At 36.2% G+C, this 20,828-nt stretch overlaps 2 protein-coding genes across 5 annotated transcripts in view; one reads left to right on the plus strand and one right to left on the minus strand.

Moving 5' to 3' along the window:
- Window positions 1-290: 290 nt before the first annotated feature.
- On the minus strand, window positions 291-20,748 carry TGDS (TDP-glucose 4,6-dehydratase). Of its 4 annotated transcripts, none has more exons than XM_057494641.1 (13): window positions 20,609-20,746; window positions 18,258-18,349; window positions 17,356-17,422; window positions 16,134-16,202; window positions 14,890-14,980; window positions 10,543-10,685; window positions 9,325-9,423; window positions 8,764-8,823; window positions 7,507-7,550; window positions 6,739-6,904; window positions 5,255-5,313; window positions 4,513-4,610; window positions 291-3,354 (listed from the first exon to the last, which is right to left on the minus strand). In XM_057494641.1, the coding sequence occupies exons 3-13, from the start codon at window positions 17,374-17,376 to the stop codon at window positions 3,269-3,271; spliced, it is 936 nt and encodes a 311-aa protein (XP_057350624.1). In that variant the 5' UTR covers window positions 17,377-17,422; window positions 18,258-18,349; window positions 20,609-20,746; the 3' UTR covers window positions 291-3,268. The 4 variants fall into 4 exon arrangements, with proteins under 4 accessions (XP_057350624.1, XP_057350623.1, XP_057350625.1 ...); XM_057494640.1 differs by having other exon boundaries at window positions 20,605-20,719; XM_057494642.1 differs by lacking the exon at window positions 18,258-18,349 and having other exon boundaries at window positions 20,605-20,719.
- The window catches only part of GPR180 (G protein-coupled receptor 180), a 31,321-nt gene continuing 31,181 nt past the window's right edge, over window positions 20,689-20,828 (plus strand). Inside the window, exon 1 of the mRNA XM_036893968.2 lies at window positions 20,689-20,810. Coding sequence (XP_036749863.2) covers window positions 20,747-20,810 — 64 coding nt within the window. The 5' untranslated portion in view covers window positions 20,689-20,746. The remainder of the gene's footprint in view (window positions 20,811-20,828) is intronic.

Below are 20,828 nucleotides of genomic sequence, written 5' to 3' on the forward strand. Positions count from 1 at the left end.
AATCTCGCTGCAGCATCAACCATGTCATTTTGTGGGCTCTCCCTGGGGGGATTTAATCTACTTTCAGGGTTTTAATAGCTATTTAACTCCTAAATGTGTATCTGTAGATCTCTAACCTTGCCCATCAGTTTGAGCTGAAGATTTCATATGTCTGTTAGATTTAATGTCCACCTGGACATTAGCGTAGCACCTCCCAAATGAATTTACCATTCTCCACTCTTTCCAATTCAACATTCAAAACCTTAAAATAACACACAATTCAAGAAAGTGCACCTCCCACATATAATCAGTCAAGCCTTTTAATCTAAAATGTCCTCACCCGTCCCTAATGCTACCCCTGCTTTAGGACTTATCACCAGCCTGATTTACAGGAACAGCTCATAATGTGAATCCCTTCAAGATTTCCATCTGCTTTCAGTGAAGTCATCTTCCATACTGTTGCCACACTAAGCTATCAAAACCTAATTTTGCAGTCGGTAAAAATGGCAAAAGATCTCATGACATGTAAAAACACTTGTAATATATTGCTTAGTGCAAAAAAGCAGACTCTCAAACAGTATGACCATTATGATCCCATATACAGTTTTTTTAAATGTGTACATATGCCCCCAAAAATGAAATGAAGAACACACAACTAAATATTAACACGAGTTATCTTCCAGTGGTAGATCATGGATGGTATTTTTTATTGGCTTCGTTTTCCAAGCTTTCTGCAATGAGCACATATTATTTTTGAAATCAGGAAAGACATAAACCCCACAAATCTATGATGTCAATTTCTTCCTTAAAATCCAGAGCTAGCTCTCTGCTGGTGGGATGAGAACCAAGAATGTTTTCATGGCACACAATGACCTGGCCCCTCCATTCCTCTCTAGCTTCATCTCCCCTCCCATGTTTTAGAGCGGTGGTTCTCAAACATTGGGGTGCCAACCCCCAGAGTTTATGATTCTGTAATTCTCGGGAAGAGCCCAGGAATCTGCATTTCTATCAAGTATTTGGATGCTGTTGATCTGGGAACACATTTTTTGAAATTATTATTGTGGTGAAATATACACAACATAAAACCATGTTAACTACCTTAAGTGTACAGTTCAGTGGCATTAAGGGCATTCACAATGTTGTGCTACATCACCATTATACATTTTCATAATTTTTTCATCATCCCAAACACAAACTCCATACCCATTAAATATTAATTCCCACTTTCCCCCTCCACCCCTCCCCTGTAAGACTTGTTCTACTTTCTGTGTCTATGAATTTACCTACTCCAGGTACCTCATGTAAGTGGAATCATAGCATTCCATTGTTTGTATACACCACATCTTGTTGATCCATGGATCTATGGATGCACATTTGGGTTGTTTCCACCTTCATTTGGGTTGTTTCCACCTTCTGTCTACGGTGAATAATGCTGCTATGAACGTTGGTATACAAACATCTGAATTCCTGACTTCAATTCTTTTAGGTATATACCTAAAAGTGGAATTGCTCGTTCATATGGTAATTCTATGTTTGACTTTTTGAGGACACACACAATACTGTTTTCCACAGTGCCTGCCCCATTTGTATTCCCACCAGCCATGTATGAGAGTTCCTGTTGTGTCACGTCCTTATTAGCATCTGGTATTGTAACTGTTCTAGGTGTATAATGGTATCACATTGTTTTAATTTGTATTTCTCTGATGATATATGATGTGGAACATTAATTTCTTTTAGACTTTTTAATTGCATGTTTTTTTAAACTGGTTTCTCATAATATGTTCTTAATGCCTCTCAAGGCCATCTCCTGAGAGTAGATAAACAATAAAGATAAATCATCTTGAGTATATTAAAGTTTACACAAAATGTTTACAGAAAATAAAAAGTTTACACAAAGATATGTAAAAAACAACTGACACACAGTATTTTGTCACCTACCCTCAGTCACCAAACTCCACCAGAGGCCACTGGTTCTCAGTCAGTCCCGCGTGGGCTGTAACTGTGGGCTCCCTGAGCCCCCACCTCCGCTCCCTTGCGCCTGCTCCTCCGCTCCCGGTCACAGGCCACCCCCTGGAAGCTTCTTCGGCCCTACGGGTCTCAGACCAGCAAGCTGACACGGCCCCGTCACGCGCAGCTCCCCACCTGGCTTGTACTGCGCCCAACTCCGGCTCAGTCTAAATCTTTCACACGTCTCGGAATTCTGCAACTAGGGTGCCCAACCGCACTTTGTGTTTCATTCCTACTTGGCAAATCCCTTATTGATTTTGGAGCTGCTTACTCTTTTCCCAATATCCACACCCTCAAGGTCCTCACTCCACTGTTAGACCCTCCCCTCAGCCGCCTCTGAGGTAACCACCTCACTTCCTACTCCACAGAGAAAACAAGCCCTCCCTCACGCACTGCAGCCAGAAAGCTGGGCATGACCTTTAACAACTTTTCTTTCTCAAGGCAGTAAGTAACTAATCAGTTACTTCTTCAAGTCATTTTAAGTCGTTAGTTAAGGGAGAGAGGAATTAAATAATTCTAATTATAAATTAAATATAATCAAGTATTTAAAAACTTTTTCTACAGCAAAATAAAAACATGCATTACCAATAAGAAAGCCACCTTAAATACATTAAAATATGGATAATTTTATAAATAAAAGCATTTTAAACAGTAAATACATGATACAATTTTTCTGATACATGGTTACCTATATATAGGTCAACAACTGATTTTGGAAATATAAAGACTAAAGATGACATCCTTTTTTTAAAAAAAGTTTAACTTAATTTTACAAAATTATCAAAAGTTAAAAAGTGCTACATATGCTCTCATTTTGTTCCATTTTTAAGGCAATTACAGCACATTAGACTAAAAAAATGAATTAGGACATAAGGCTCATCCTATATTGCCTAAAAATGAAAACTTGAGAGACTTTCTAGGCAAAGGGGTACGTTGGATAGCTGCCCGAGTTCACCGTCAGGGGAGGCTGTCATCTGCTCAGAGCTGTTTCCTGTTCTTGGTCTCAGAAAGTTTTCTCCTTCTGGCTCACTCCTATAGAGGAGTCTTTCTATGCCTATTGATTCCTAAATTTCAGGAGAAAAGATTTCTGAAAGAATTTTGATATTTAAATCCTTCATCAATACTGAAACTCTTCTAAAGGTTAAGGGATTTTGCATTTGAATTTTATATAAAAAGTCATGAATCTAATTTCAAATGAGAAGAACACTTCATTGGGTCACTTGATTTCATATCACTTGTCCAGGTAGGATAAATTTTCTTCTTTCTCCAAAAACTGTCCTGACTATACAAATGGTGATTGTACTGGAAAGGGTTCTAATGCCTTTTCTGCATTCTTCCAGTTGTGAAAATTCTCTCTGTACCACTCAACTAATAGGAAAAAACAGAAGACAAAAAGAAAAAGAAAACACTAAATACCAGTTAACCAACATTTACTGAGTTCCTGCTAAGAAAGTCTTTGTCCATCAGCTAATCATCTAATTTTACTTAGAGTCTTAATCTAAGCAAGGATCAGTCTTGCCTAAGGGTTGCCTGATTAAAACTATTTGATTTTGAACTAACCAATGATGTTAATCAGAAGATATTTCATCACCTAAAAATTTAGATTTAAAAATCAACAATTTTTTTCTGTTTAATTTCTAAAGGCTTTTAATGCTAAATTTGCTGGTATATGTGTTTAAGACACTGTGATTTAAGGAATTCAGGGGGAAAGTGGGAGAGGCCATTTACACTGGTTTTAAATTACAGGATAAAAAAGTGTAATCTTGTTCATGTAAATGTAGCAATACTATATTATAGGCATAGTGAGATGATGTGAGCTTCCTTCTGTTAATATGTAAAATAATTTTATGTTGCTATACTATTAGTCAAGTTTTTTACTTAAAAAATAAATTATCTTTAGATCTGACTTAAAATTCAACACAAGTATTCTGTAAGTCAAGCTTTGAATCAAGACTTTTTTGCTACATTTGGGTATATCTTTTCTCATGAATACATTTCTACACAGAACTCTAACATACATACACAGACTTTATATACATTTATTTTAATGGCTATTTCTTCACATACTAAATTTGTTTCCTATTTGTTTCAATATAAAAAAACAAGATACCAGAAGACTACAATTGACTATATTCCATCAAATCTAAGATGCCACTGAACTTAATAAGATGGACCATTATTTTCCTTACTACTAAGGAAGAAAAAAGCTGCAAATAGTAATTACAGGACACTAATGATTGTAAAACATGTACCTTTTAAGGATGTGAAAAAGTGAAAAAATGTGTCCCTGAGAATGAAATAGGTATCTGATAAGTGCTCAAAGGAAGACTGATCAGAAGACTGATCTATGAAATTCAAGATGCTAAGGAAATACATTACTATTGTTAGAAATTAAGGTAACAGTTTGAAAAATGAAAATAATTTATCACAACATTCTGCTGAATTTGTAGGTGTTCTAAAAATAAATTATTATTATCCTGTAAGTTTTTCTGAATCCTCTCCCTAAATGATCAATTCATAACATACTTGTTTTCTTTATTCCTTCTTCCCAAGGCACTTTAGGTCTCCATCCTAAACCATGTATTTTTTCTGACTTCATTGGATATCTCATATCATTGGTAGGTCTTGGAAAACAAAACAGATTTAAAATGACATTGTGGATATATATGTATTTACATATTTGAGTATGAAGAGAAATAATGTATGTCTATGCATATTTACCATAATTCAAATTTTTCTTAAAAAAATTCTCCCTGAGGACACACTTGTTTTAGAAAATTTGTAAAATCAAAGTATATGTTTTTAAAAATCACATGTAATCCCAGATACCTAATCCTGTCTGTAGTTTATCTTTTTCTTATTTCAAACACAATCTACATATGAATGCAGCATCTCACACAAAAGTGTTTGGTGAATGAATAAATAAACGCACATAAACTTATTGGGACTCTAATGTCCCACACCCTGGATCAGGCATTTTATATGCATTATAATTAAATCTTAAAATACTTTCATAAGCAAGATATTATTATCCTTCTTTCATTTTTGAGGAAACTTTTGACTTCAAAAGGGTCATAACTCTCTATGAGTCACAGAGCTATTAAATAATGTTATACTTTGTTCTTGTGACCTTTATAATTAGGAAAAAATATTTCAGCAGAAAACTCAAAAGAGAGAAACTAGTTTCTCGTTAACTCCATATATATTATAATTTCATAAGCACCTAAGATTTCACAAACTTCCCCCAATATTTTAATATGTTACTCACCTATCATTAACATAATGAACCCAGTTTTCCATTTCAGACTCTGAACTGGTCTCTTTGATCTGTCAAAATGGAGAAGGCTTTTGAGTCAAATTATAAAATAAGACCAGAGAATAATAATGGCATTCAGTAGCTAATTCAAGAACAAAGTGGGGGAAACTGCTAAAATGAACAGCATTTTAGTAATACTTTCTGTACCTTGTAACCCAAATTCCATCTAATGCTCAGAAGAATACACACTGTATAAACTATGGGGGAAAATGAGTATTTTTGTCTTTCAGTTATTACTCAGTGTGATATTGTGATTTACAATAACAAATACATATTTGGTCTTCATCCTTGTTCCTAGCATGGAGCTCCTGAAACCCCTGGAATTTCTAAGTGATATGAGATAGAGGTGTCTTTTGCTATCATAACAAGTCCCTTTTAACCACACCAGAGTTTATGTTAATGAGCGATTTCTGGAAAGCCCCTAAGGATGGGGGCTGGTTGCCAGGGCAACCAACACATGATTACAGGGATGCAACTCAGCTCCCCTTCCCTACTTGTGGGAAGGGGAGAGCGGCTGAAGCTTGAATCAATCACCAGTGGCCAACAATTTAATCAATCAAGCCTGATTAATGAAGCCTCCACAAAAACCCCAAAGGACAGGGTTCAGAGAGCTTCTGGACTGCAGAAAACATGGAGGTGCTAGTGGGTGGGTGGTGTACTCGGAGAGGCACGGACACTCCACACCCCTTCCCTCATACTTCACCCTTTGCATCTTCTCCCTCTGGATGTTCCTGATTTACATCCTTTGTAATAAACTGGTAATCTAGAAGCTAAGCTGTTTTCTTGAGTTCTGTGAGCCACTTAAGCAAAATACTTATTTCCAAAGCACAGGTGGTACCCAGGTCCTGTAACTGGCTGGCATATGAAACAGGGCAGCCTTGTGGGGCAGAGACCCCAAACTGTGAGATCTGATGCTCTCCCAGGTACATTATGTCAGAACTGAGTTAAATCGAACGATATACTGGTATCTGAGAATTGTTTGGTGTAGAAAACCCACAGTACAGAAACATTCTGAGAGTAAAGAAAAGCAAAAGTTTTTCCATACACTAAGTCTCCCTTTCTACTATATCCTGAGATTTATAATTGATGTTCACTCAGACATATACACACTCACAACTATAATTATTTCCATATCATTGTTCCCTGATTCTAGAATACACAGTTTTGTATTTCTGAAATGGAGGTATTTCTTATAATGGGTATGGACATTTAATGTATTAGGATTTTTTTCTGAAAACTGTTATTAAATGAGTGATACAATTTCAAATAATGACGATCTTAGCATATGTATGTGTACATACTCACAAACTGCACTCTATACTCATTCACTTTTAGATTGAGTAAACTGTAAATTGGTGATTTTGACTAAATTAGTGATTATTGACTCTAATTGAGTAATAACTTTGAAAACATTAGCCCTTATGGTGTATACATACCAGCTGTATCAGTTCTTTGGCAAGCTGGAGAACTGACATTTCAAAACTGGTTCCAATGTTGTAAATTTCACCTGGTTTCCCCTTTTTGAGGACAGTGAGAAATGCTTCTACTACATCAGTAGCATAAAGGAAATTTCTTGTTTGAAGCCCTGATCCATGAATGCAGCTAAGAAGATTAAACGGAAAGGAATCATAAAATATAAGAAAGTAAACTCTCCCAAACCTGGGTAATGCAATGACCAGGTACAATCCCAGAGAAGCCAATTCCCGTGGAGATCTCAGAAATCTCTTACTGAAAACACAAACTCTGATGACTTTTCTAAATTTTATCCGTAACTCTTAAATCATCTCCAAACCTTCTGACAGTACTAAGAAAGTGGCAAGCCGAAAAATATTTATTCATTAATTTTAAACTTTACACTCATTTTGAAGAAATTGCTATTATTCTTTGTATTAAATAAATCCTTTGAAAAAGCAAAATTAGATAAAGACAGATGTTGAATTTTAATGCTATAACTCAAAAGTTCTAACATACATCATTTAAGAGTTGAAATTATTTGGTAAGTAAATTACAAAGATGGACTATAAATATAACTATTTTAAAACCTATTACACTGACTGTAGAAGAATTCTTAAATTTGTTGGGACATTCAATTTTATGGCCTCCAACTCTAAGACATTATGATTTTCAAGACAGACTATCACCAAATACTATCAATATATTCAATATATCAGAAACACATGTGGGTACAAAGGTAAATAACATACCATTTCCTGTTGTGTTGTAGTAAAGATATAAATTTTGGAATAACCTAAAAGAATATTTAAATATGATTTCAGACATTGGAAATTCACTCATTAATATGAACCTGAACTCATTAAAAAATTGAAAGATTACTACTGTTATGAAGTATTCATGTGGATAAATTCTAATTCTTATCAGAAGTTCAAGAAAAAAACCATTACAATTTTGATAAGTACAAGAACTCTAAGCTTCCTATTTCACAAAAACAAGTTATTGACTAGGTAAATATGAAGAAAAAATGATATAAATAGTGGAAAAATTCAGAGAAAGTCTTCTTGAACAGTTTGGTTCCATCACAAAGTTCCCCTTTGTGCTGGTTTCGTAAGGGCAGGAGTCGCACCTCACTTACTGCTTTACATACAGCACCCACTCAGTAAGAGCTTGTGAAACCAATAAAAAGTAAACCCCAGTGCCACTGGATTCAAAGAAAAGTTAGGTTAAACTGGGTGAGATAAATTAAGAAATTTATAATAAACCTGTTAAAGACACTTTAAAAATTAAGCAAAGTAGATAATAATACCGGCAGATCATATGGCCCTTTCGTTTGGGCAAACAGACCAATGCACCAGCTGGGAAGTGAAAAACCCCCTCTAAATTTAGGGAGAGAAAGCCATAGTTACTTAGAAAAATTGGGCTTAATGGTACAGAACCAACTGCACAGGCATTTTCAGCCCTTTAACTCCATTTCTTTATTCACTACTTGTATTATTTCTGAAAGACATTCAGGCCTGCAACAATAAAGAGGAGTTGGGGAACAGTTAACCTGCTGACTGTAAGACATATTTATGTACAAGCTTCCTGCATTGTTCTCTAATTAGCTTTTACATTTCTAGATGGCAAATGGAAGTAATCTTAACTAGCATGACAGCAGGGACATGTACTCCATAGTGCTTTAGAATTCTGCAAAGTACAGGGCGTTTTCACCTAGGTCATCTCACCAGATTCCTCAAAATCCCTTCTGTATATTGATTTCCCCCTCAATTTAAAGACAATTCTCAAAGGGCCTGAGTCATGCCTGCTGGTGAGTATCAGGTTGAGACTTAAACTCAAGACCTTAAAACTCCAAACCTGATGAGATCTGCACGTAGGCTAAATAATATTTATAATTATGTATCATTACAACATTAATCCTTTTGGACAAATAACTGAAGAAAGATTACTTTAAATAATAAGAAATTACAATCTCTAAAACACACTATGAGTTCATAAGTAAAATATACCTTTTCTGGATACTGATGTGGTCCATAAACATTACTGCTTCGTGTGATGACAACTGGAAACTTAAAGAATATTCAGCATTAAGGTAATGAAAGGTCCAATAATAATGAGCATCTAAAGATAGCCGTTTTAAAGTAAGGGGGCTGTTGGCTAAGTAATTGCACACACCTTAAGGATAGAAATGAAGGGATTTTTTTTTTCTAATGTAAGGTTCTTGAAAAGACAGGAGAGGATGCGATTCAGATAAAAGCAGCGGTTCCAAAGGAAGAAGAGTACTTTCTTTATTGGGACAAGGGGAGGATGAACATAGACGGAGGCAGGTTAGTAAGTTCCATAGCAGAAAACTAAGGAAATTTCCACCTCATTATTTTGAGACTGTCGCTAGGACTCTAAGGTTAGTTAAGTTCTACTTGGTTCACACAATGTAGTAAACAGGTTTTTTAAACTCCCTAATATATAACTTTTCTCAATCTATGTCTTCTACTCTAAAAGTGAAATGTTACTAATGCTAGCTACGAGTTTTAACACATAAGTCCAAAGAAAAATGACTGGAGAGTTCTTACCTTGTATCGTTCCCAGTAAGATTGCACAAAATATTCAGCAGCTGCTTTAGATGATGCATAAGGATTTGTAGGTTGTTTGGGTGAAGATTCATCAAATTCCTGATTTTAAAAAGAGATATTTTAAAAATGAGTATTATGCCTCCTTTCTCAGTAGAAAAATCAGAAAACATATTACAAACTTGAAATGCTAATCACTACATTTTAAAAAAACAGTTATTGAACCCCAACTATGTGCCTAGCATTTTTCTAAGCATTTTATATGTAGTAACTTCTTTAAACTTCACTACAACCCTGTAAAGGAAGAGAGAACAGCAAGCAGACAGGCCCTGAGGCCAGAAGTGTGCCTGAGGCACTGCAAGGAGGTGTGTGAGGAAAGAGAAATGAGAGATGAGGTTGGACAGTGAGAGGGAGACCAGCACACACAGAACCTTGAAGGCCACCCTAACAGGCTTTGAGCAGAGTGATGTCATGATCTGACTTATATTTTAAAAATCACTCTTGGCTGCTATATTGGACCTAATGTAGGGTGATAAGGGTACAAGAAGAAAGAAGTTCACCTTGTAAAAATTGCAAAGAGAATTGAAAATGGTTGCTTCTAGAGTTGGGACTGGGGACTGAGAAGGGTCAGGGTCAGCGGTGTCTCTATAAGGTTTTTCAAAATACTTGATTTTTTTCACTATGCATGTGTTTTGGTTAAAACAAAAACACTAGAATGGGGTCACTCCAAATACTGACTATGAGAAATACAGACTAGAGAATGGAGCCACCTTTTTGCATAAAAAATAGTTACAAATGATTTCAAAAGAAGAACAGATTCCAGTTTCTACAATAATTTCATACTTATGCCTTGACATTCCAAAGAAAGGGCTTTCCTGAGCAGAAGAGAAAGGTGAGCAGGCAGTATGCGGCAGACTAACTTATATGTGGTTTGGCCCATGGGAGTGATGTTCATCATATATGTAAGACTGGGGACAAAAAGGCGACATCTGCTGCTCTCTTGTAAAATATTGTCATTCAAATTACATAGAAATCTGCATGGAGAATAGGTTGTCATTGCCATTTGGGGTGGCATTATTTGATTTGAAAAGAAGATACAATGCAATAACATTTTGGGAAGTCCCATAAATGTACCTAATCAGAGGATGAGTAGGTTTCAGGAAGACAGATTTGTGTCTTGGTCCATGGTAAGTTGGTGAAATACATATTTTCCAAGCTTACCTGATCAAGACTACCTCCATATACTTCATCTGTGCTGACGTAAATGAATTTCTCTACTCTGGCTTCATGAGCTGCACTTACCAGAACGTGAGTGCCATACACATTAACATATGTAAACTCAAAAGCACGTACAAATGAAAGATCTAAAAAAAAGAGAGAAAAAGATAGAACAATTCCACCCAGGCACAAAACAAATATCAAAAAATAGACTCAGGTTTAAGGTAAGCGCTATTCATTTCTCTTCATTTACCACAACTGCAATAGTTTTAAAAATAACATAAAAACACATTACTATGTACAATTTCTTTAAGCCTAAATTACACAGTACATTCTTAGAACTTAAAAACTATTGGTGCTAAATTTGTAGAAAACATTTTTTATTCTAAAAAAGAAAAAAAGCGAGACACTACTAAATTTAAAATGTTTTTAAATTTAAAAAAATGTTTAGACTTCTAGTTTCTGCCAATAGAGGGCTCAGCTTTTCAGATCAACCTGTTATTGCTGAAAAGAACAATAAATGCTGGATAAATTATTTTAAAATAAAATCTAGAAATCTCTCCCCAATACCAATTGACAAATAAAAAAAGTCTCTGGCACAAAGCCACAACCTACTGCAGCACTATTACAAACAGCAAATATAGGTAATAAAACCTAACCACAGACCATCCACACAATGCAGTATACAATGAAAATAAAAAGGAATGAGGGATATCTCTGTATTCTATTATAGACTGATCTCCTATATGTTCTGTTACTTATAAAAAGCAATAGGGAGAAAGATATGTATAGCCGGCTACCATTTCTCTAAGAAGGGCAGTGGGTTATAGTTTTTTAAAGGAAAGATAAACTGTAAAGTAAAGCATATAAAGTTATCTACAAGTAAAAGAGGAGAATACAGTGGAAAGGACAGGGGTAAAAATTAGACTTTTCCAAATACACCTGGTTTGGTATAACTTTGGAAAACCATGTACATATTTTATATAACTGAAAAACAAATCAAAAAGGAAAAGAAGCAATTCCTAAATATTAAAAGCAAAAGAAGACAATTATCTGTGTGTTTACTTGGTTCTATAACCATGCAGGGAGGAATTTATTTAATTAAATAAAACAAAATAATTTGGTCAAATACCTAGTAGAAAACTATGTAGGGACAAAAACCCGCCTTAAAAGGGTTTTCATACTGCTATGGGTAATATTGGTATTGCTCTTCTCATACTACTGTGTGTATTATGGGATAAAGTAAATGAGCAATTATTACGGTGCTATCAGGAAGCAAGGTTTTCAGGGGAAGGACAAGGAGATATAAATGTAAGGTTGTTGAGGTTAAATAAGAACTCTGAATTTGAACTAGACATCTCAGTATAAATTCATGATATACTTAATCTTCAGTAAATAGACAAATAAACACAGACTCCCTAATTCTGTCCATTGAAAAAGCCTAGGAACAAAGTCCAGTCAGCAGCACATTGTGCCCAGACTGTGGCCAGATTTGGAGAACATGATTAACCAACTCAGCCTAATGGATGTGTATAGAACAGTGCACCCGACATTTGCAGATTACACATTCTTTTCAATACACATGAAACATTTACAGAAAGGAGCCATGCACTGAGTCAAAAACCAGGTTTCTGTTCAAGAACTTCAATCATACTCTATGTTAACTAACCAATATAATTAAGCTAGAAATCAATGACAAAAAGATAATAAGAAAATCCATACACGTTTGGCAATTAAGATATATACTTCTAAGTAACCCATGGATTGACAAAGAAATCAAATTCTGAAAAATAAAAGATACTGAAAATAATGTACATGAAAACTTGAGGGATTCAGATAAAGCAGTACTTAGAAGTACATTTACATAAATCTACTTAGAAATTTAGGGTAAATTTATACCCTAAAATGTATAATTAGAGAAAAGTTGAAAATTAATAAGCTAAATATTGTCACAAAAAAGGTAGAAAAAAGAATAGAAAATAAACCTAAACATGGTGAAGCTAAGAACAGAAATTCATTTTGTAGAAATGATACTGATATGGGGGAAAAAATCTGAATGTAAAAGGCAAAACAACAGCTTTTATGAAAAGAATGTAAGAGAAAATGTCCATGACCTTGGAGGTAGGAAGAGTTCTTACACAGAACATGGGGAGCACTAACCCTAAAGGAAAAGGTTGATAAATTGAACTCTATCGAAAAAAAGAACTTCAAATGATCACAAGGCACATTAAGAAAGTGAAAAGGCAAACCACAGATTGAAAAAAGGTAGCCAAAGGCTTGAGCCCAGAATATATAAAGGGCTTATAAAGATCTGCAAGAAAAAGATTAACAACTCACCAGAAAATAGTAGAGATCTAAACAGAAACTTTTCAAAGATAAGCCAATAAGAAAGGAGGGAGGATAGTCCAATAAACAAACACAAAGGTCTTTGACCTCATTAGTAATCAAGGAAAAATAAAAACCGGGAAAGACTGACTACTGGGTACAACTGCTTTATTATTAACCAAGTAGAAGGACTTGCTCCAAAAGTTATGAAAGCCCTGTATTAATCATCCCATATACTGTGTAAACAGCACAGGTACCGACACACAGACAAATGAAGAGTCAAGAAACAGATAACTCATACAAGGATACTTGATATGACTGGGCTGTGAGAACTGGTGAACTTCTCCATAAGGGGTAAGTGGTCCAATTAGCATTCAAATAGAAGAAAATTAAATTGGATTCCTATCTCATACTATGTACAAAAATCAATTTTAGATGAATTAAAAATCTAAATGTGAAAGGAAAACTATAAAAGTCTTCAAAGATAATACAGGAGAATATCTTCATGACCTTGGGGCAAGAGAGAATTGCTAAGGCCCCCAAAAGCCATAACCATACTGTAAAGGGAAAGATACATAAATTCAGCTATATGAAAATTGAGAACATCTGTTTATCAAAACACATAGAAAAAATATGAGAACATAAGCCAGAGTGGGAGAAGACATTTGTAATATGTATGACAAAGGACTGGTATCGAGAATATATATGTGTGTGTGTATATATACATACATATACATATAAAACTCCTATAAATCAATGAGAAAAAGTTAAGTAACCCAATTCAAAAATGGGCAAAAGGTTTCAACAGCAATTCACAGAAAAAGAATTGGCAATAAACATATAAAAGATACACAGATTAGTTAGCAGTCAGGAAAATACAAATGAAAACCACAATGAGATACCACTACACAATATTTAGACAAACAAAAAAGGGAAAGATTGACAAAATTAAGCTACAGTGAGATCAGGAGCAACAGGAGGCCTCACATGCTACTGGAGGAGTGGAAATTGGCTCACTTACTTTGGGAGACAGCTGGACATTATGTTGAAATATACATGTCTTATGATCCTAGTTACATATTGAGGGAAATGTGTACTTGTGTCACCAGTGCACATTTGTAAGAACATTAATGATAGTATTGTTCAAAATTGCCCAGAAATGTAAACAATTCAAATATCCATCAAGAGTAAAATGGATGCACAAATTGTGGTATATCCTTAGAATGGAACATTGCATGTCACTGAAAATGAACAAATTACACCTACACCCAACTACGTGGATGAAAAAGCAAGACCAAAAAAAGTACATTTTATACTATTATAAAAATGTATAAATTTACAAAACTTAAAAACAGACAAAATTAACCTCTATTGTTTAGGGATAAATACAATGCAAAACTATGGGGAAAACCAAGGGAAACTACATGTTTAAGATCGGGGAATAAAGCAATAGTAATACTACTAAAGAGGGTTCAGCAACATTCTGTTTAGGTGATTGCTACATGGGTATTCACAATACCATTATTCATTTAACTTTGCTTCTTTTTATCTGTAACTTTATCTGCATTTAACTTTATTCCTAAATTCTTTTGAATATATTTCACAATGTAAAATATTGGACAAATTACTAGGTATCTCAGATGCACAAAACAGTACAAATAATAATATAATATTCAACTGTGTAACCACCACCCAGCTTAAGAAAAATAGCATAAAAAAATACAGTTGGAAGACCCATCTCCCCAGAAGTAATCACTATCCTGAATATGGTGAACTCAAAGTTTTAAGATAGCATTCAAGGTAACATTTCAACCTACACTAATAAAAGTGATCTGAAAAACACCAGGCACATGGATGACAGGGTGACCAAGGACTTGTTTTTCTGGTAGAGCAAGGCAAATGCTCTTTCAAAGACACATATTAAATACCTACTTGTTCAGCCCCATCACTGGACTTTGATTTAGGCTAGTTAGTCACTGGAAAAAAAATTTGCCCCTCAGAACTGTAACATAAAACAACGCTTACCTACATGTGTTTGTGCAGCAAAATGTAGTACTATATCTATTTTCTCTGTTTCAAAAAGCAATTTCACAAAGGGAGAATCACATATGTCCCCCTATAAAAAAAAGCAAACATGAAAAAATTAAGTTTCATTCGGCACTCTCCCACTCATAATGACCATTTCACTATATGAACCAAAAAAATTGAAAGAAAAACATTTAATAAAATAAATAAATAATATCTTTTAAGTTTAATTTAAAAATATCTTGAAAGTGTAATGAAGGAGCCAAGTAAGTATAGGAATGATGTATTTCTCCAGCATCCTAGGATATAAGTTACTCAATTCAAAATACTTTTTTCAAAGAAGTGTCTAAAACAGTATTTTATTGAGCACCAAGTACTACTGAGGGCTGTGGCTAGCTTTTTTCCATAACATTCTTGACAACCTAAGATCACTATATTAACAGGAAAAATTTTGAGCATATTGTGAAAAGTTTGGGATAACCATTATTGAAATATATTTAAAGTAAGTGTAACAACTGGAATGACATTTTTAAAAATGTATTTCACCACAACTAAGTAAGGTCAAGGTCATAAGTACTTCTGATGTTATATGTACATTTAGTTCTTCTGAAATTATGTATTCTCAACAATTCTTTAGTGAAGGGAACACTTTCAGATGGAAGAACAGAATTAATGAGATGAGTATATTTTTTCAAATTTGTGGTTACAAAGAGTTTATAAAATCACTTAAAAAAAACATTAATCATGAGATAAAGAGTTTCATTTGACACTGAAACTTCCTTTAGCAAATCAGTGACGTGGCTCTCTGGTTTATACTTTGGACTCTACCAAGAGTGGCTAGTAAGAATTAGCCTTCCGATGCCAACCAATCCAGCTTCTTGGAGGACCAGTCCTGTGGTCTGTATGGAGGGTTTTTAGGCTGTTGGGTGGCCTAACACCCCACATCATACTCCCAGCAAGGCTCTCTTCAGAAGGCTACCAAGGATCTAAAAATCACATACCATGTACAGTTCAATCAGCTACTCCTAGATTGGCCAAGGCACCAAAAATCCCGTGCAGCAGCTTCTATGTGGTGTCAATCTAAAGGCAGTATTCTCAATAGCATGTGGTATTTTTGAAAATTAAAAGGTCTTTAATAAGTGTGCTTTCCAAGCCCAAATTATACAAGTTGTAAAATAGAAAGATAAAATGTCTGAATGTCCAAAGAGGAACAGTATAATAATCATATAAGAAAACTTTCATACCTGTATAAATTTGTAGTTTTGTTTGTCAGAAATGTTTTCAAGATTCTTTAAGCTTGCACAGTAATCCAGCTAAAAATAAGTAATGAGGGAATGGGGTAGATAAAGAACACAAAAAATAGTAAGAGTTTTTCCCATAAATATCAATTTATTTTAAAGACTATAGATGCTCTGATTGTAATACAAGAACATGTCATCTTAAAGTGTCTGCTCTTTGTGCTTTGAGTGGTTTTTGATATCTTAAAAGTAAAAACAAAAAACAGGTAATTTTGTTGCCATATCAAAATACCAAAAACATTACTTTTTATAAACCTCTCCTTTAAGAAATTTTTCTGCCTAGATTTGACTTCAGCCACTGGTGGCTAGAAAAGGTGGCTTTATTTCTTACTGAAAAGGAATTAGTGATTGAAAATAATCACAACAATGTTATGCACATTGTAACTCTTTGCACTTTTTCCTGAGTTAGCAATTAGTAAATAAGCACACAGATGGGGAAAAAATTACTATCCATGACAGTAAAGCAAGTAAAAATTCATAAGACTTACAGATTATTCTTTGTCTATATATTTTTACTATTATGTTTTATAAAATTAAGGTAACTAATTACATCTTGTGTTTAAAGTAAAAAATCCAGTGATTACCAACCATGGCTTTCCAACTCTCTCCAGGGAGACTCCAATTGTTACACAAAAATTCTCAAAACTATATTAACTGCACTTTAATTTTAAAAATAAACACAATTTTCCAGGAGGTGGCAGTTATAAAATAAAATAATAAAATAAAATAATCAGAGTATCCCAACTCCAAAACAAGGTTAACAATCACAAGACTACACTAAAAATTGAATTTAGGGTGAAGATTTTCTTTTGGTAAAAATACTGCACTTAAACCTCACCAAACCCAGAAGAATCCTCAGCCTTTTAAAGTGTAAAAGTGTCTAAAAACATTTGTATGTGTACCATTTTTGATAAATAAAGCTAGCCAAATGCAAAAAAAAAAAAAGAAATACTGCACTTAACACCTTGACTTTATGGCCTATCATAATACATGAAAAAGTTTCAAAAAAACTTTGTGTACAATTAAACAGTATGAACACATGACTATGTAGGTCCCTAAGCTGCTAAAATTAAATTAAAAAATTGAAATTCAGCATGACAGAACTCTAATACTTTTTAAAAAATGTAAATAAGTCTCAGTGCACTAAGCTCATTTTTATAAAACTCACCTTGTCTAGATTTATGATCATATAGTTTGGATAATCTTCTACTAAAGACACAATTACATGTGATGCACTGTAAGAAAAAAGTATATCTTATTAGTAGAAAATGTAACCTTTATTCCTAAATTCTTGACTGTTACCCTAAGCTATCCAGTATTAGTAAACTATCCAATGATACCTTTAAATTTTTACAAAATAACAGAAATATAACCACACTGACTATACAAACACCCACACTTTTCACTAACCTCAACAGTATTGATATAAAAAGTCTTACATTTCCTTTATACTACAGAGAAGAAAGATATTCATTTGCAAAAGTTTGCAAATGGGTTCAAACTATAATGTATCTTTTAAAGGATGGTAGGTACAATTGAGATAAGGCAGGAACATGGGACGAGCTTTATGATTAACTCTTCCTGCTTAGGATGAAAAATGCCAAGATATAAACAGTACAAGAAGAACAGGAGGGACTCCATCTTAAGGCTAAGATTCCATTTTAAAAACCAGGGAGTTAGGAGGTAAGATTCCTAACATATTCTTGGTAATCAGCCAACAACTATCTTAAAGCAGGGAAAGCAGTCCTAACTGGTATGTTCCCAGTGTTTGAGAATAACCACTAGCTTGGAAAGAATAGGATCAACAAATTCCTTGTTTTAAGTTTATCTTACATTATCTAGAGGACTGACTGTGAATGGTGACATAATGCCTCTCACGAGAAAAAGACATCAGACCACATGTCAAGCCATATGTCACCCACCACCCTCCTGCCTTTTGCCCCATTCTTGAAAGCATCAAAAGACAGAATCCTAAACCCTTAACTACACCTCCTCTAAGTTTTCCGCACTCCTCTTTCTTTGACTGTGTACATTTTGCCTTAAATAAAGACTTCTCACAGTTCAACTTACTGTGTTTTGTCTCTGCGCTCTTCAGTGGTGGCCTCTGTTGCTTCACTATGTCATTCAGTTTTCTAGACTTAAGCACAAGTCTTCACTCTGTCCTACATCAGCCAAGTAGGGAAGGGCTATTAAGATCTCTGATTTGGGCTTGCAAGTTCCCATCACCTGGGTGACCTGAACAGTATTGCAGCTCTACGACCAGGCTCTTTAGTAGCTTGCCCAAGTATCTTCCTTCCTTTGCTTTTGGGAAGTTCTCAGAACATAATCTCACTCCATCCAGTGCTCTGCGGATCCCCCAAATCCTGGGGTGGTAGGGACTTAGTTCCCAAGCTGTGCAGGTTCAAGTGGACACTGGACACCAGGTGACCCTGGCTTTAGGAGCTGGCAAGGGATCTGGCCCTTGCCAAGCAGGAGTTCAACAAGCTTCCCTTTCCTCTCTGTTCTTCCTTGCTCTCTGCTGCCTGCATGGCTGCTGCCATTCACAACAACTCTTGCTTTAATGAATTGCTACCTTATCTACACGTCTGACACGTTCACGATTCTTTCTTATCCAGGGTCAAGAACTCTCCCCCGTCCAGACTAAGGTTTGACCTAGTGCTCAGGGACAGGCCTCCCCAGATGCAGCTACACCACAACATAATTATGTAAAAATTAAGTTAATATGAGGATAAGAGTTGTCCATGTTCACAGTAATCCTACTGCAATTGCTATTTTTTGGTACAAGCATTTGGTGGTGTAAATCAGAATCTTCAGGGAGGGGTTCTAGACTAAACCTAGGTTTCCAAGGCTAATAATGGCTCAAACCATCCTGAGCTAAACAGCCATAGTTGGTGGCTGCTGGGTTTCAGAGGACCGTGAAGTGGAACCAGATGAGATGATCCACCAGATTTTATCATATACACCAAGATGTTGGGCTCCCAGGAACAAGGGCAGCTCTTGACCAAATTATGAACCAAGGGTTTGTTCTTGACAACCCTTTCACAGCATTTTCTAGGATGTACCCTTCCTGGACCAGCACACAAGTACCACCCTTGTACGTCTAAGCTCCTCTTCTTATTAAATGAAATTAAATTGCCTAGTACCCTTCTCCAAGTCATTTTCAGATTGGAAGTGGTGATTTAGTGTATTACTAGGCTGGGTGTGTGGGGGAAGGATTCCCATGTTCCTCTTCTTCCACTGGACTTTGGGATAGTTTCCTGTTTGTACGCATGCATTCATCCACTCAATAATTACTGAAGACCTTTATAAAATGAGCCAAACATTCTTTCAGATGCTGAGTGAATACTCTCTGCCCTCATTCAGTTTACATCCTAGAGCAGGGTTGCAGGCAATAAGCAAACAGACACAAGTACAAAATATAATTTCACGCAGTGAAAAGTGTGTTAGCTGGGAGAGGGGCAAGTTTAGATAGGGTGATCAGGTAAGGCCTCTCAGAGGAAGTGATATCTTAGTAAAAATCTGAACTGAGCGAAGCACACCGCCTGTGCAAAGGGGAAGCAAGGGCAAAGGCCTCAAGACAGGAGGCAGGAGCCTCCTGTGCTCCAAGAGCAAAGGGCAGAATGGCAAGAGATCAGGCTGGAAAAATACGGCTTAGGCATTTGAGAGTCTTCTAGGTATGAAAGAGTTTGGATTTTATTCTAAGTCTGACAGGAACCACTGGAGTAAAACTCTGCACACTTATTTAATAAACACTGACTTCTGTATTAGGAACAGACTTTAGGGGAACAAGAATGGAAGCAGTGTGACCAATCAGGAGGCTACAGTAGCAGTCTAGGCAAAAGAAGACAGCAACATGGGCTCGAATAAAAGGGTGAGGGGGTTAAGAGGTGGCCGCTGTGGTAGTAGGGAGACAGAACTTGCTGAATGAACGTGAGTGTGAGAGGAAAGAGACACCAATCTTTAGTACAAGTCAAAGCACCATTAGAGGTTTCTTTTTTTTAAGTCTGCATTATAAATGAATGCTCTACCATAACCTCAAAATCTCCACGCCTGCATGTGTAAGGCCTGTGCACGGGGGCGGGGAGAGCTCTAGAGGTGGGGGCAGCTGGGGAGAAGCTTATTGCAACTTGGGCGCACTCCTGACAGGTGCGACTCTGACCAGGTAAGGCCAGGCAGGAGGGCGGATAGTACCACAGAACTTTTGTTCTGGGAGGCGGTTTAAAGAAGTCGCAGTTTGAAAGGAACCACGTCTTCGCAGGCCAGAGAGCGATGATGAGATAGGATGATCCCGGTCGTGCGCTAAGACCCTGCCCACATCAGACCCCCGAATTAGGTCCCAAGTTGCCCAGCGCAAGCAGAGCCGCAGAAAGAGGCGAGGATTTCTGGGGAGTCACTACTCGGCCAGCGGCACCGTTACCTACATGAAACCAGCACCCCCGGTCACCAGCACCCGCTTCGCAAAGCTGCTGGGAGGACCCACGGGCTCCTCTGCCCGGCCAGCAGCCGACATCGCCCAGCTCAGCAGCACCCGCCACCATGAAGCGCCAGGTCTATAGACCATGGGCCAACTCCACCGCGACTTTCTGCGACGTGTCTCGCTGCCCCGACACGTCAACGAAGCAGGTAGGGGCCGCTTCCGGG

This window comes from Manis pentadactyla, chromosome 17 (assembly GCF_030020395.1).
Source record: "Manis pentadactyla isolate mManPen7 chromosome 17, mManPen7.hap1, whole genome shotgun sequence".
Lineage (NCBI taxonomy): Eukaryota > Metazoa > Chordata > Mammalia > Pholidota > Manidae > Manis > Manis pentadactyla.